At 42.6% G+C, this 15,097-nt stretch overlaps 1 protein-coding gene across 1 annotated transcript in view; it reads right to left on the reverse strand.

The window, feature by feature from the left end:
* LOC147683731 (mast cell carboxypeptidase A-like) overlaps positions 1-15,097 on the reverse strand; it is a 262,604-nt gene that overhangs the window by 90,030 nt on the left and 157,477 nt on the right. The window contains exon 8 of the mRNA XM_086944112.1: positions 12,040-12,130. Coding sequence (XP_086800238.1) covers positions 12,040-12,130 — 91 coding nt within the window. The remainder of the gene's footprint in view (positions 1-12,039; positions 12,131-15,097) is intronic.

Below are 15,097 nucleotides of genomic sequence, written 5' to 3' on the forward strand. Positions count from 1 at the left end.
CTGATTTGCATATGGCCATGCCTGAACTGGGGTGGCAGAGTGGGCTAAAGAACAGTGATGGATTAAACCCAGATCAGTTGACTGGGGATGAGTGCTTGTATTATCAACGCTCCGTCCATCATTTCCTTTGGTTTTTCTTTGTTCGGCATAAGTTGGCAGGGTATGCTCAGACGTGAGTCCCTTGCTCCCTTTGCCACTGGATTCAAGCAAGCCAGGCTGAAGACGGCTGAAATGCCAGAAACCGGTCCTCGGTAGCTTGTTTCCTTTCCAGGGAAGGCATGGCTTGGCAGTTCGGGCTGGACTGTTCCCATAAGGCACAGGGTCAGACTGATTTGCATATGGCCATGTCTGAACTGGGGTGGCAGAGTGGGCTAAAGAAGGGTGATGGATTAAACCCAGATCAGTTGACAGGGGGTGATTGCTTGTATTGTCAACACTCTGTCCATCATTTCCTTTGGTTTTTCTTTATCCAAGAAATCAATCACAAATATTTTGCTTATTGGCGGCATTGAATGATGATGGTGATTTCAGGAAGGTGGCAACATTTTAATTTTAACAATTTTTGGAAATTATTGACATTGAGAGCAATGTTTTCTTTGTCACTCTGTGGTGATCTTTTACATGCAAACTATCTCTGAGGCCTTGCGATGTATAGCCTCGGGGTCGTATTTTACACTGATGAGAGACTTAGCTTCTTTCTTCACTGCCATTTGAAAACTTGCACTATTCTTATCTTCCATCATCGACTTTCCACTCTGTATTGACCTATGGAGTTGTTCTGAGCCCCACTCATCATTGTTGATGGCATGCCTCTTCAGATATGGAAGACTCTGTAAGGACCACTCTGCGCCCTTCTCCTTGGGCCGCTTTGAATAGTGCTGCAGTATGAAGACTCTCTCTTGATTCATTCTGGTAAGCAGAAGCCCACATTGCTTTTGGCATCTCCGTGCAATTGCTTACACCTGGCTTCACAGCACTTGTAATCCCAGTGTTAATCTGTGCTTGGCTGTCACTTTGTACCCTTTAACACCAGGTTGATCTCTGCTTGGCAGCCCCTGTAATCGCAGCGTTATCACTCGGTACTATTTATGTCTCTATGTTGTGTAGTAGCGCGGTACCATTATGTCTGGCCTAACAAAGAGTTTCTCGACCAACAATGTGCAGAATCTCTGTAAATACTTAGGTTTTCAACTGCTTCACGATGTCTGGAACTACTCTTTGACTCCATGTGCATTAAGCGCTGATTCCATACTTCATCCACTGCACACCTGGAACGCATGAGTAGTTTGCCACGGCAAACTCTATGAGAGAGCACTTTCAATCTTTGGGTTACTTATCCCCTACCTCATTGCCATTTGTAGCATTTCCTCAACCGCAGCACCCATCAATGGTACTCCACACATGGAGCATGATATTACACTTCTTTATTCATCTGTGTGTAACTGCAAAGTTAATATTCTAAATCAACCTTCATTGCAATACGCTCTAACAACTGTCAAAGCTCTACAGAGTCTATCAGGAGCCAACATGGTTCTGTCATTGCTACCTCGCAAGACATTACAGAGGGGACACCCCACAATGCAAAAATATCAACTAGCCTGTCAATGACTCTGTCATGGGTGGTCAATGACAAATTTTCTACTAAGGGAAAACGTGAGTACTAATTAATAACTACCATCATTTCATGGCCATTGTTTAAGGGTCCAAATAAATCAACTGTTATTTCTCCCATGTTTACTCAGGATGGTCAGACATATTTAGCAGATGCTGTGTTGCCTAGGAAGACAGGCAGTTACACAGGTGACATGCTTTTAGTTCCTTCTCAACTCATTTGTCAAGGTGGAGAAAGAACACTCGTTCTTGGAGGGCTCTTTTAGTGGCTACCATGCCACAATGTCCTTTGTGTGCCAGTTCAATGACTTGTTGGCTCAAGCTCTCAGGTATGGCAATCCTCCAACTTCTTAAACTAGAGTGTCAAAAATTTCTTCCTGCATATTCTTCGATTTTTGATGGTCATTGCCAACTGTGAAAGGTCGCATTAGCTTTATCTATGTTTGCACTGTAATTATATCCTTGAGTGTGAGCATGTCTCTCTGTGTGTTGGTAGCAGCAATGATCTTCTCAATAGATAGAGCTGCAGGGTGCTACACTTTACTATGAAATTGATGTATGCTTCAGCTGCTTTAAACATTGCACTGTGACGCTGTAATGGTACTCATGAGAAGTAATCTGTGGGGTTTTGATCCTTCCTCGATTTATGCACAATAGTGTAGTCATACTCTTGCAATCTCAACGCCCACCTCTCGGTGCAAGGGGCCATCTTGGCTTTTGCATTTTCCAAATATGGTGAGCAATGCCTGGTGGAAATGCTTTCCATACAGAAACACAAGAAAAGGTTCACAAGCCAACACTACAGTCAGGCGCTCCCTTTCTAGCTGAGAGTAAGCATGTTCAATCTGAGATAGACTTCAGCATGCATAGGCCACAAGGTGTCTCTGAGCAATTGGATGTCCATTGTGATGAATAAGGATCACGTCCAAATCCATGGGACTTGCTTCTACAATAATATTAATAATAATAATAATAATAATAATAATAATAATAATAATAATAATAATAATAACAATAATAAAATTATTTATTAAGCTGCTGGTTACTTTAACCGAATTGTCCCCATACTAAGAATTCATAATCAGGCAGCACCTATGAAGTGTGATCCAGAGATGGCCTTTACGACAGTCTGAATAGCCAAGTTTTAAGCTTCTTTCGAAAGGTCTGTTCTGAGCTTTCCTGTCTGAGTGCCAGTGGCAAGGTGATCCACTGTTTAGAGGCCAACCAACAAAAATAGCATGCTCCCATGGGAGTTCTTTTGACAGTAGAGATGGCGGCTAAAAAGGCCCCTGCAGGCCTGAGTCTTCTGCTGGATAGATATGGTTTTACAAGTGGGTGCAGATACTATGGCCCTTTTCCATTCAGGATTCTATGACAATAGCACATAGCTTTGAAGGACACTCTCTTGCACAATGGCAGCCATTGCAATTTTGCGAGGGCAGGACCCGTAGGTGATCAGCTTAGGAGGTTAAACAACGGACGACCTGCCACAATCTGCACCCTCTGTACTCTCTGTAGTCTGCATTGTTGGACTCCAAGGTACAGCACTTTACAATAGTCCAGACCATAGCTTGGACTACTGATTTTCTAATGGCTTCTGGTGGAAAAGACAGGGTCTTTTTCAGAATTTTCAGAATAGGGAAACATTACACTGCTAGCCTGGTGATCTGATGTCAAACAAGAGACTTGCATTGAACTAGATGCTGAGGTTCCTAACTTTTACCTTGGGCTCAAGTAGTGGCCCAAGTGCCACTGGTCACCAAGTAGAAGACCAGATTGCTGGTTGCTTCCCTAGAACAAAAACCTCTGTTTTTACAGCATTCAATGTAAGGCAACTATGGTTCATCCACTTAGTCAGTTCTGGCAGACAGGATCTTAACAAGGCTGTGTGCTTCTTTCATCCTGTGACAGGGTAATAATAAGTTGTGTGTCATTGCCTTACGACACAATGTTGAAGCCATAACACTCAATTATATCAGCTAATGTGTGTGTGTAAAGATTGACGGAAGTGGGGCTCAATGCTTAGTCCTATGGTAACCGCTGTCCCAGCTGAAATCCTAAAATCCGAAAGGTTTTGGAGACACCTGGAAAGTGCGGTTCTGGAGGAAAGAAGCTAGTTACGGCAAGGCCTTGGCTGCGATACCATAGTTTCACAACCGTTTCAGCTGAAAGCCATGGGACACGCATCAAAGGCCAGACTGAGATCCAGCATTATCAGTGCCACAGTGTTACCCCGTCGTACAATAGGGGGTGGTGATGGACGGAGCATCTGAACCAATCAAACACTCACACCCAGTCAACAGATCTGGGTTTAATCCATCACCGTTCTTTAGCCCACTCTGCCACCCCAGTTCAGACATGGCCAAATGCAAATCAGTCTGACCCTGTGCCTCATGGGAACAATCCAGCCAGAAACCGGTCCTAGGAAGCTTGTTTCCGGTCCAGGGAAGTCATGGCTTGGCTGTTCAGGTTGGACTGTTCCCAGTTCGAGTTGATGGTAACCTTTGTTCAAGTCCAGATGGTAGAAGACTTTGGCACTATTCTGCTGTGCAATTATGTTCACTGTATGTGGACCTGGATGTCTTTCTCTCTTGATTGCTTTGTTGACCTGACTCAAATCAACACAAATGTGCACTGCAAAACAAGTGTCTTTTTAGCACTAAAACTATGGGCAAAACCCATGGTTTCAGACCAGTAAAGTGCTCGATGATGTTGTGCTTTAATAATGTATCTAGTTCTTTCTCAACGGCCTCCTGCAAATTAAAATTCGAAGGTGTCGCTGAGCAACAGGACTAATGCCCTCATTAATGTTAGGATGCACCTTCATTATCTTCAGTTTCCCTAGTCCATGAAGCAATGACAGGAATTGTCTCACTATTTCAGAATGTGCTGATGATCAACTTTGTTAACTCTCTACATGCCTCAATTGATATTGATATTGCCGTTTGACCTTGGAGGCGTGGCTAGAACCTGGCTTCTGGAAATTTCTGGCATCCATTTTCTCTTCTCGTTGTGATACATGTAGTTTCTACTTCGCTCTGCAAACTGTTACGAAATGGTTTTCTTTCCCACAACCCTTGCATATCTGGCCAATGCTGAGACAATTACCTTCATGTGGAAATGAGAATCCACATCGGAAACACAATTTATTTTTCTTCTGAGGTATCTTGCTCTGGGCTTCCACTTTGGGTTTTTGCTTACTTTTCATGATCAACGCAGATTCATTTTGGGTTGTTACAGCTTCCGTGTCTGCAGCCTGTCAATCTGCATGGTTCTCAGCTCTCGCAGACATAAGTACCTTCTCTAGACTGAGTGTCTCTCTCAGCATGCGTCATTGGAATGAATTGGATAGGGACCCATCGATGACTGAATCGCATGGCTTATACTCATTAAATTCACTGACGTTAAGTACTTAATAAGGTATCAAGTCTTTCAACAAATTCACCCATCGTATCACCAGCTTGTTGTCTTGCCTGGTTGAAAATGTACCTTTTATAGTCAACACTCATCGCTGGATTGATACTTGGCTTCCAACGTTTCTTTGATTTAACGGTGCAATATTTCATCAGTTTGTGACATCTTCTTTATTACTTCTGTCATTCCATCACTTGCAAGGTTCTTTAAGTATTTGATGATCTTTTTGTTACCTACTTATTCCATAGCAACTATAAGTTGATCAAATGTTTCAATCCATGCTGTTCATTGGCACTAATATTCTGGTTTTTGGCAGTGTCGAATGGCAGTGGTGCTTTCAGGAACGCGGCTGGACCTCATTTGTTGCTCTTTTCTGCAGCTATTGAAGAAATTTAATTTCTTGAAGACATTTTGAGTTGCACTGAATGCCATCAGCTGCATTTTCTGTCATTTCTGCATGAACCAACAGCTTTGTAGACACAATCCCTGTATTGGTGTTTGAGGCGCCTCGCAGGATTTTTAGGTTGTAATGCTAATTGTCTATTCTTCGCAGGTGAGTAGGTGTTCATTTCTGATACCTGATTGCCGCTGCCTTTAGCATTTCTTAGCACCTGGTTGTTTCTGACTATAGCACTTTCTTGCACCTGGCTGTCACTGCCTTTAGCATTTCTGCTTTCTATAAACGATGGCTCTGTGTTACACTATGGTGCATTATCCCTTCTTTTGGCCATACCAGTAAGTTTTTGGCAGGCTTTCTGATGGTGCTCCTCTGTAGGGCCTTCATCTTCTTCGAAGGCATTGTATGAGCTAGAGTGGCACACTGACTGGATATACGCAAACTGTAACTTGCTTCCTAAGGTGCACCATGGTACTCACAAACCGTTTGCTGGACCTTGGCAACCTCTCAGCGAGAGTAGTCTCATTTCTTCGGGGCACAAATGCCCTACTTGTCGCCAGTTTTTGCATCCACACAAATGACTACACAGTCGTGATCTCACCTTGGGGGCATATATTCTTGATCACCTACATGGCAGCTCGCTGTTGCTGACCCCGGGAACCCTTTGCTGACCGGATACCGCTGCTGCTATCTCTTTGGTCCCCCCTGTCGCCGCAGCCTCAAGCATCTCGGCGCGGCCGCAGTACGGGAGGGGACCACAACGACCAAGAATATTAAATTCTGCACTAAACATGACAAGTTTGGAGGATCAAGATGCGCACACAAAGACCCTGATTAATATAAAACCCCCTACTGCCGTAAACACGGGTCAACATATAAAGCTGACAGAGAATGTGATGGGGGGCTTAGTAGGGGAAGCGCCAGGGAGAAACCACAGGGAACAGAGGGCAGCGACAGGAAAATGAGGTTACCGGAGAAATCCCTAGAAGGGGAGAAACAGCCAGGTCCGAAACATACCGACAAACAAGCCATAGGCCCAGGCGACCAAACTATCTTAAATCTACCACCTGAATGTTCTCTGCTAGTGATAAAATGCTGACCCAAAATGGTTTGACCATGGATGTTCTAAAGCTGCAAGGGACTTAAAAAATGCATTAAAGAGTTCCCTTAGGGACTATACGTTAATTCGAGTGGCTCGAGCTACATATAAAAAACAGCTAGGCCTACGTAAGAGGGAGTTGAAGGAGGACTTATGGCGGGAACTTCTAGAACCCCAGACTCTATCAAGTAGCTCTAGATTCTGGAATATCATCAATAGTCCGTTATTCCCAACTAAGAAATCAGAAGACATAGGAACTAACATAACTGAGGAGGAATAGATAGAACATTTCAGGGTTATCTTCGAACGCACAACATCAGTCCCTGTGCCTCAAATAATCCCTAAGCTTGGAAATGAGATCATATTCACAGTACAAGAAGTAGAAAACAGCATCAATAACCTCACCTGTAAAAAAAGCCCCAGGCCCTGATGGTGCCCCACCTGATCTCTATAAATCTAACACATCTCTGTGGGTGCCAGTTTTGGTGGCGGTGTTGAATGCAGCAGTAAAGGTTGGATGTCCTGAATCGTAGGGATTGTCTACCATAGTCCCAGTTTATAAAAAAGGGGACAGGAACAGTACCATGAACTATAGACCTATCTCCCTGATAGATTCAGTCATTAAAGTTGTAGGGCATATAGTGTTGAACAGATTGAGGGCTTGGGCCGAAGAAAATAGCATTATATCAGAAGTGCAGTATGGGTTTTGCCTGGGAAGATCTACTGTGGCCCAATGTGTCAACTTACACCTCATACTCAGAAAATACACTGTAGCCCGAGGGGGATCGATATACATGGCGTTCATGGACCTATCCTCAGCCTTTGATTGTGTAAATCGGGAGGGGCTGTGGGGGACCATGAACTCCATGGGGGTTGACCCTAATCTGGTGGATTTCTTGATTGATCTCCATAAAGAGACCAAGGCAAATGTCAGGTACTCACAGGACCTAAGGGTCTCGAGGGTTTTTAGTATAGAAAGGGGGGTACGTCAGGGATGTATCCTAGCCCCCTTTCTTTTTACTTTTTATATAAATGATCTGGACCGAACCCTGCAGGCAACTGGGGTGGATTACCCATACGTGGGTGATAGGAGGCTGCCTGTTCTGCTATATGCGGACGGCGCAGTTCTCCTAGCACGGACACCCAAAAGTCTACAAGTCCTGCTAAACACATTTCGGGGGTTTATGGCAGAAAAAGACTTGGCAATAAACAATGCAAAATCTTTTATAATGCAGGTAGGGTCTAGATCTAAGAGTCATTATCCATTAATGGTAAACCGAATGAGAGTGCCAACAACCTCCACCTTTTCGTACTTGGGTGTTCTCCTAGATGAGAGACAAAATTGGGCCCCTCTGATCAAGAAGAAGCGGGGGGAGGTGACCAGGAGTAATGCAGCAATTCTGAATTTTGCAAGTAAGATGGGGAATAGGCCAGTGGCAGCAATGTTAAAAATGTATCAAGCCAGGAGCGTAGCCATAGCCACATACGGGAGTGAGCTGTGGGGGTACGCCAGAGTTGAAGGTATACAGGTGGCTGAAAATATTTTCTTAAAACATCTGCTGGGGGTCCCACGAGGGACATCAAATTTCTCCATTCATGGAGAAACTGGTGTTTAATATATCAGCGACACTATTGGATTGCGCCCTCTGCTCTTCTGTCTAAAAAGCTGACTGAACAAAGATCTCGGTCTGACACACAAAATCTACAGGGATTTGCTGAAACTGGACCATATGTCCGCAATACCTTGGGCCAAATACCTAAAGAGCTCTTTCAACAAGCTGGGACGCCCGGATCTTTTCTTAACCCCAGAGAGCATAACTAAGGAAGATGTGGCCTTTGTAAAGGGATCCTATCTAGTGTGTCAGCAGATTAAGCGGGAGGAGCAGGAACTCCAAACATCTGGAGTATGTAGACACTTAATGCTTAAAACCTCTCCAGGAATGGAGCAGTACCTTGCATGGCCTCTCTCAATGCACGAAAGATTCCTGCTAGTAAGGTTTAGATTGGACTACTTCCACCTCTTACTGGCAGTACCTAAAGGGAGCCATAAAGGACAGGTGTTAGCACCCTGTGGCTGCGACAACCTGTCTCCGCAGGATCTGCTACACTTTGTCCTTTTCTGTGATTTTTATGTGGCCCCCCGCAGACTGTTTTTAAAACCTCTTTTAAAAAAACTACATTTTACACAGGCAGGCCCAGCGTTGTTTTACCTGCAACTTTTAAAACCCGATTGCATACCGTTGATTTTAGGGTTCTTAAAATGTTCAATAAGATACAGAAAAAATCTGGACTGAAATTGATTTGGATAATAATGTACTACTGTGAATGGTTTTAAAGCGGTTTTTTATACTCTTATTTACCCACGAATTCACAGAACCTGACTTGTTATGCCTATTTTTTAAAGTGTATGTTTAATTGTGTAAATTTAACTTTCATGGTTTTCATCTGGAAGCCGAATAAAGTTGAATTGAATTGAATTGACTACACCGTACATGGAGCTCTGTATTGTATGTCGTTATTTTTCAGCATGCAACTGTTAACTGAATGCACTGTGTCATAGACTTTATTGACCAGACTCAGGCACACCCAAATACCTCTCAACTAATTATGTAACTTTGTAAGAAGTTTGCCAAGACCAGAAGTGGCCTACAGCACCTAACCATACAACACTACACCTTAGTACTTGCTTTCTGCCATCATAATGACCTAATAATTCCATGGACCATATACTCATGATCATGAATGTCTGTCTCAGCTGTGTATAGGGCCACCTTGCCTCTCACACCACCCCTGGGCTTTCTTGGTCATGCCTCTCAGCTTCTAAGGAGATTTTCAACCCTGAGCCCACATTTAGCCCAGCCCTTTTGCAAAATATGGCAACACTCTATTAAGTGTGGAGACTCTGTATTCATAAAGATACTACTCGCAAAATCCTATTGTGAATAGCATACAATAGGAAATGAACACGAAAGTGTACGTTTACTTTTGTGAACAAGGTCCTATGTGTTTCTATTTTTACTTTTTCTCCACAGTCATAAGTTCCAAATACCTACTGAACTTACATCTCAATTACTGTGCCCCACTTCTACTTAGTTTGCTTCTCTTCTGCGGTCAGTGCTCTTTTAAAACATGTTATCATTTATTTTTACATTCTTCAAAGATTCCACCCAAACTGTTGCTGGTTCAGCTATATATCCTAGTAGCACTTATAAGTTCACCCGTACATAATAGATTTTGCACTCATTACGAAATAAGAGCATTCTTTATCAGAGAGAAATAGGAAACAGTTTCTCATGCTTACAAAACACTGAAACATTAAACATATGACAATTGAAGACATAATTCTTCTATTCTCATTCTTAGACTTCGCTACAGGCTGCTTTAGTTGTCTGAAAGTCCCCTTGTTACCAATACTTAAAAGAAAGTACATACAAGAAGCAGTACAGTGAAAGAGCGGGCTTTCGGTCAGTCCATTTTAGGCACTGGCTTTCATGGTTTGCCATTGCTTGGATGGGCTGTCCTTCAAGCAAATTTAGTGGAGGATTACAGTATGATTTGATATTCGATGTATTGATGTATTGAGTGGGGTTGTGTGGGGCTACAACAACAGTTTTCACACACAATCGTGGATGTGAAAGAAAACATTGTAGAGCTAAACCAAAGTCTTAGTTTACACAACAGAAGATAGAGGGAAGGACAGATGTGTAGAATAAAGAATGTGTACATGGATCGAAAAAGAGGTAAAAAAGAATTTAGGAAGTAACAAATGGAAGACAAAAGATGTCAACCACCCCATACCTTAGTGCTTGGATTGCTTGCATCGCTTGCTCACACAGTACTCTTTTGGTTTAGTTCTGTCGTGTTATATTTTGCTGGCTATACCCTAGCCCAAAGCTCAGATCTCTCACATGTCTTCCTGTAACCTGCAGGTCTATGTTAGAGTCATCCTCACCAAAGTGAACCACGTCCTGGACATCTCTCAATCTAGATTCTGAAGCAACCACAGCATCAAGACCACACTCCTCTGTGCCACTAACGACATACGTTCCCTTCTTGACCAACACAAAACCACAGCCCTCATCCTGCTGGACCTCTCGGTCACCTTTGATACCGTCTCCCACCACACCCTAATCACGAGATTCCATGATGCCTGCATCAGCAACAAAGCCCTGGACTAGATCCACACCTTCCTTACTCTCCAAACGCACCCTAATCATAAGATTCCATGACGGCTGCATCAGCAACAAAGCCCTGGACTGGATCCACACCTTCCTTACTCTCCAAACACAGCGAGTCACACTATCTCCATTCATCTCAGAACCCACAGAGATTAGCTGCGGAGGGCCCCAGGGTTCCTCCCTGAGCCCCACCTTCTTCAACATCTCTATGGCCCCCATCGATGTCATTGTCAGTAACCACAGATTCAACATTGTTTCCTACCCGGATGACACCCAACTGATCCAGGTAGTTGCCTTAAAATCAACTTGGACAAGACTTCAGTAATTATCTTGGGACCCAACCCCTAGCTTAGGATGACTCCTGGTGGCCCACGGCATAGGGAACCTGCACGGACCACCCACGTAACCTCTGTATCATACTGGACTCCTTGCTCACAATGAACAGCCAGATCAGCGATGTATCCCCATCATGCTTCCACATGCTCGCTTTTCTTTGAAAGACATTCAGATGGATCCCCACAGAATCCAGGAAGATGGTCACCCACACACTCATCACCAGCAGACTCAACAACGGCAACTCACTCTATGCTGGCATCATCCAGAAACTCTTCAGGAAACTACAGAATGCTCAAAAACGCCACAGCCAGACTGGTCCTCAACACCCCCCACCACAGCCACATCAACAAACACCATTGAGAACTCCACTGGGTCCCAGTCAACAAAAGAACTACCTTCTAGCTCCTCACACATGACTACAAATCTCTCCTCAATGCAGGACCTGCATATCTGAACCAAGGCCTCTAATTCCACCTACCCACCAAACACCTGTGCTCCGCCCATCTGACCCTGGCCACTGTCCCACGGATCTACAAAACCAGAGCCAGAAGATCCTTTTCCCACCTCACCTAGAACACCCTGCCTCTCCACCTCAAGCAATCCCTGCTGCTAACCCAATTCAGGAAGGATCTCAAGAACTGGCTTTTCGACTGAACCCTGCACCCAGACAGACCAGCAGTGCCCCTCTCCCCTCAGCACATTGAGACCCTTACAGGTGAGTAGGTAGCGGCGCTATATAAATCCCTGATTCATTGATTGTGAGTAAATTGACTAAATCATTTTCCTATGTACAAAAAAGAAATAGCTGGTACTCTTTCAAAATGACATTGCACAGGGTTTCCTCACCACATTAGACACACATTCTTATCACTGGTAACAGGGTTGGTAACAGTGATGAAACCAAAAATACTGGAAACGCAGTTTCTATAAGATAAAACACCTTTCTAATTTTTAAGTTATCTAAATTGTCATTGCATTTGTTCTATGTGTCTAGAACTACTTACAGCCCCATGCTGCATCAAAGTTTCTGTTAAGGTCAGTCCCCAAACAGTCACTTCCAGGGTTTTTCGAACGATTCTTTCTCCAAAGGCGATCCTAAAGATTAAACCAATAACATTTCTGTCAATATTTATAGATTGACTCCAGCCAATAACTCTGCAGTTGAAATTGTTTGGAAAAAAAAAGAAGTCAGCTGAAGTATTCATTGAACATTTCACAGCCTTTGAGAAACTGAATGGAGTTAGATATTACATTTTTTTTAAGACAGAGATTGGGCTGCTGGAGTTCATGTCAAATAAATGTCAGACAATAGAGGAGCAGATATGTTTTAGTAGATGTTACATGGGTTTTAGAGGAAGGGGATGCAAGGGACAATATAAGCCCCAGATTTCGAAGTGTAAACAATGCATACAACAGTGCAGGCAAAACATAGGTCTCTGAAGTCATGCGACACATTGTCTGTCTCTGAAGCACCTTAGCCTGTGGAGTAAACTCCTTGGGGCTGTGTGATCTCTTTGTTTTCAGTCATTGAGGTGATGACCCTCTTCTAAAATAATTCTGTTTCTCCAACCTGGCGAGCCAGCAGAGTAAGGGGCAGGAGTAGATGCTCTTTTCTGTTAACGTCATTGCTAGCTTGCCTCATGTGGGAGAAAGAAGGACTTTAGAAGGCCCAGCATCTAAATTACCTCAAGTGAATATTAACCAAATATTAAGAGGTCTCAGAGTTTGCTCTGGAGGCTAAAATTATGTTTTATCTTCAGCGACTGTGGAAATATGCATAATCACAAATTTAAATCGTATGACTACAAACACATACGTACATATATATATGTGTGTGTGTGTGTGTGCTGTGCTTGTGTGTGTGTGTGTGTGTGTGTGTGTGCGTATAGTGTTACTTTAATTTAAGGTATGATTATTCTATTTATTGAATCCTTTATCTAACACTAATTGAACACCTAAATAGTAAGCAACGCCCTTTAGTGTTTAAAGGAAGAGAGAAGAATTTAACCCAACAGTTTCTGAACTGCACAGTTTACAGCCTGGCCTTAAATCCCAGCCTACCCACTTGACCAAACTGTTTCCGTTAGGGCCCATTGCTCCAATCGCATTAACCCTTCAGTTTAAGAGCACATCGAAGTAATTCAAAACAAGATCTGCATTCTACAAACACTTCACTTATGAATGACTAGTTGTTTGGTTTATATAAAATAATCTTGCTTCACAATTAAAAAGAATGCAGGCTATATAACTAGACAACATGACTAACTAACACATTTAAAGTAACTTGTATCAGTTTCATAAGAAGAGTGGTGTATTCTTGAATATTACTATTAATAAATGTCACTCAATTCAACTATATTATTGTATGTACTTTATTGTCTCTCCTTGCCTTTGTAGCTATACCCTACCATAAACCCATAAGGTAAATGCTGCACAGTTGTGTTAGGAAGGTGAATCATGTGAATAAATGAACAGCTGATTAATAACTGAAACCCTAAATAAATACAAAAAATGTGGTGCAGCTAGTTTTTTTTTCATCTCGTACATTTTCACACTAACGATTTTTCATGGAGACGTTTCAAAGCCATCAGGCATTAATACATTGATTGCAACTCATAAACCAGATTTTGTTCTAGCTACAGTTCAATGCCTCTTTGAAAAAATAAATTCATGGCTTAGGTTTTGGGACACATTGGACCTTTATTATTAGGACCTACACAGACAACTGTGACTTATTTAAAGATAGGGGGCAAGCTAGGCAGGGCATTTTCTAGTGTAGGCTTAGTATTTTGCACCTGTCGTCCTCAAAGGCTATTGATCTTTATGCTGCAGTATTTCAGAACCATATAAAGTGTGCACTTGTAACATCAGGCTTTGACTTATTCAAAGGTTTTCAGTGTGAATTCACAATGGACTAGTCTTGTTGCACTGCTATTATCTAAGGGGTTGGGTTTTTTCCTGGTTGCACGCTGGGTTTGAAAAAACATAGAAGACATAGATCGGCCTTCTCTGCATAACTGTTATTAAGATGGCGGCCAAGCCCTCATGTGAGGCCTTCAACATCAAACAAAAGAAAATTCTCTCCTCTCCTTGTCAGTCAAACAAGCTTTATTCGACAGTTAGTCATAAAAGCGAAATACAAAACATGTTACTAAAAAGATTATTCATTATCAATGTACAAAGTAGCTAAACTTGATTGAAAGACTTGTTTAAAAAATGCAATTGGATCATCATAACATTTAAAAAAAAACATAAAATAGTAGTAAAAAAACGTTAATAGCTATCACTAAGAACAACCATTTAAAGCAAGCACCATTAAAAATCTCTGCTACGAGGTATTAAGCTTTAGTCCTAACATGTAGGGCCAGCATTACAAAGCTAGTTACATTTTGATCAAATATTAGTTATGGAACTCCAAATACAGGTGCAAAATAGCATTTGTTAGGTGGAAGGGAAGTGTGACCTTATGACCCATAACCAACCTAAACATTTTGCTACAGCTGTAATGATTAGGATAGAAGTATTTGTGCGTAAAATTCTTTCCGCATCTTCGCTCCTTCTGGTTCCAAGTAATTTACAAATTGGCACAAGCCATGCCCGACGAGGAGCGGCATAAGCCGGGCAGACAAACAGCAAATGTGCCACCGACTCCTCTTGGGTCTGACATAAAGGGCACATATTGTCACATGATTTAGACCACCTAGCTGTAAAAACTCTAGTGGGTAATGAACCCACCCTGAACTGAAAATAAAATTTTCTGTCATATGATTTAGCTATTATGTCCCAATATGGTTCTAGGCTCGGAGTCAATTTGACTTCCAAAAGGTTTCCGGTTAGTGTCGATGACACACTGTTTGTTAATGTTTTGTGCATGATCATCTCCCAATATTTTTCTTTCAGGATCTTTTTTGAAGCAAAGCTGGCTGTGTCTGGTTCTTCCCATAATGTCCTCATACCTTTGCTTATTAGGGCAGCTCTAATTTCTCTCAGCCACCTTATTTTGTGAAATGTGTCAGCCCTTATTATGTCCAAGATGCCCGCAGCATGGTGATTCGATTCTGG

The sequence above is a fragment of the Lissotriton vulgaris genome, chromosome 11, assembly GCF_964263255.1.
Source record: "Lissotriton vulgaris chromosome 11, aLisVul1.2, whole genome shotgun sequence".
NCBI lineage: Eukaryota > Metazoa > Chordata > Amphibia > Caudata > Salamandridae > Lissotriton > Lissotriton vulgaris.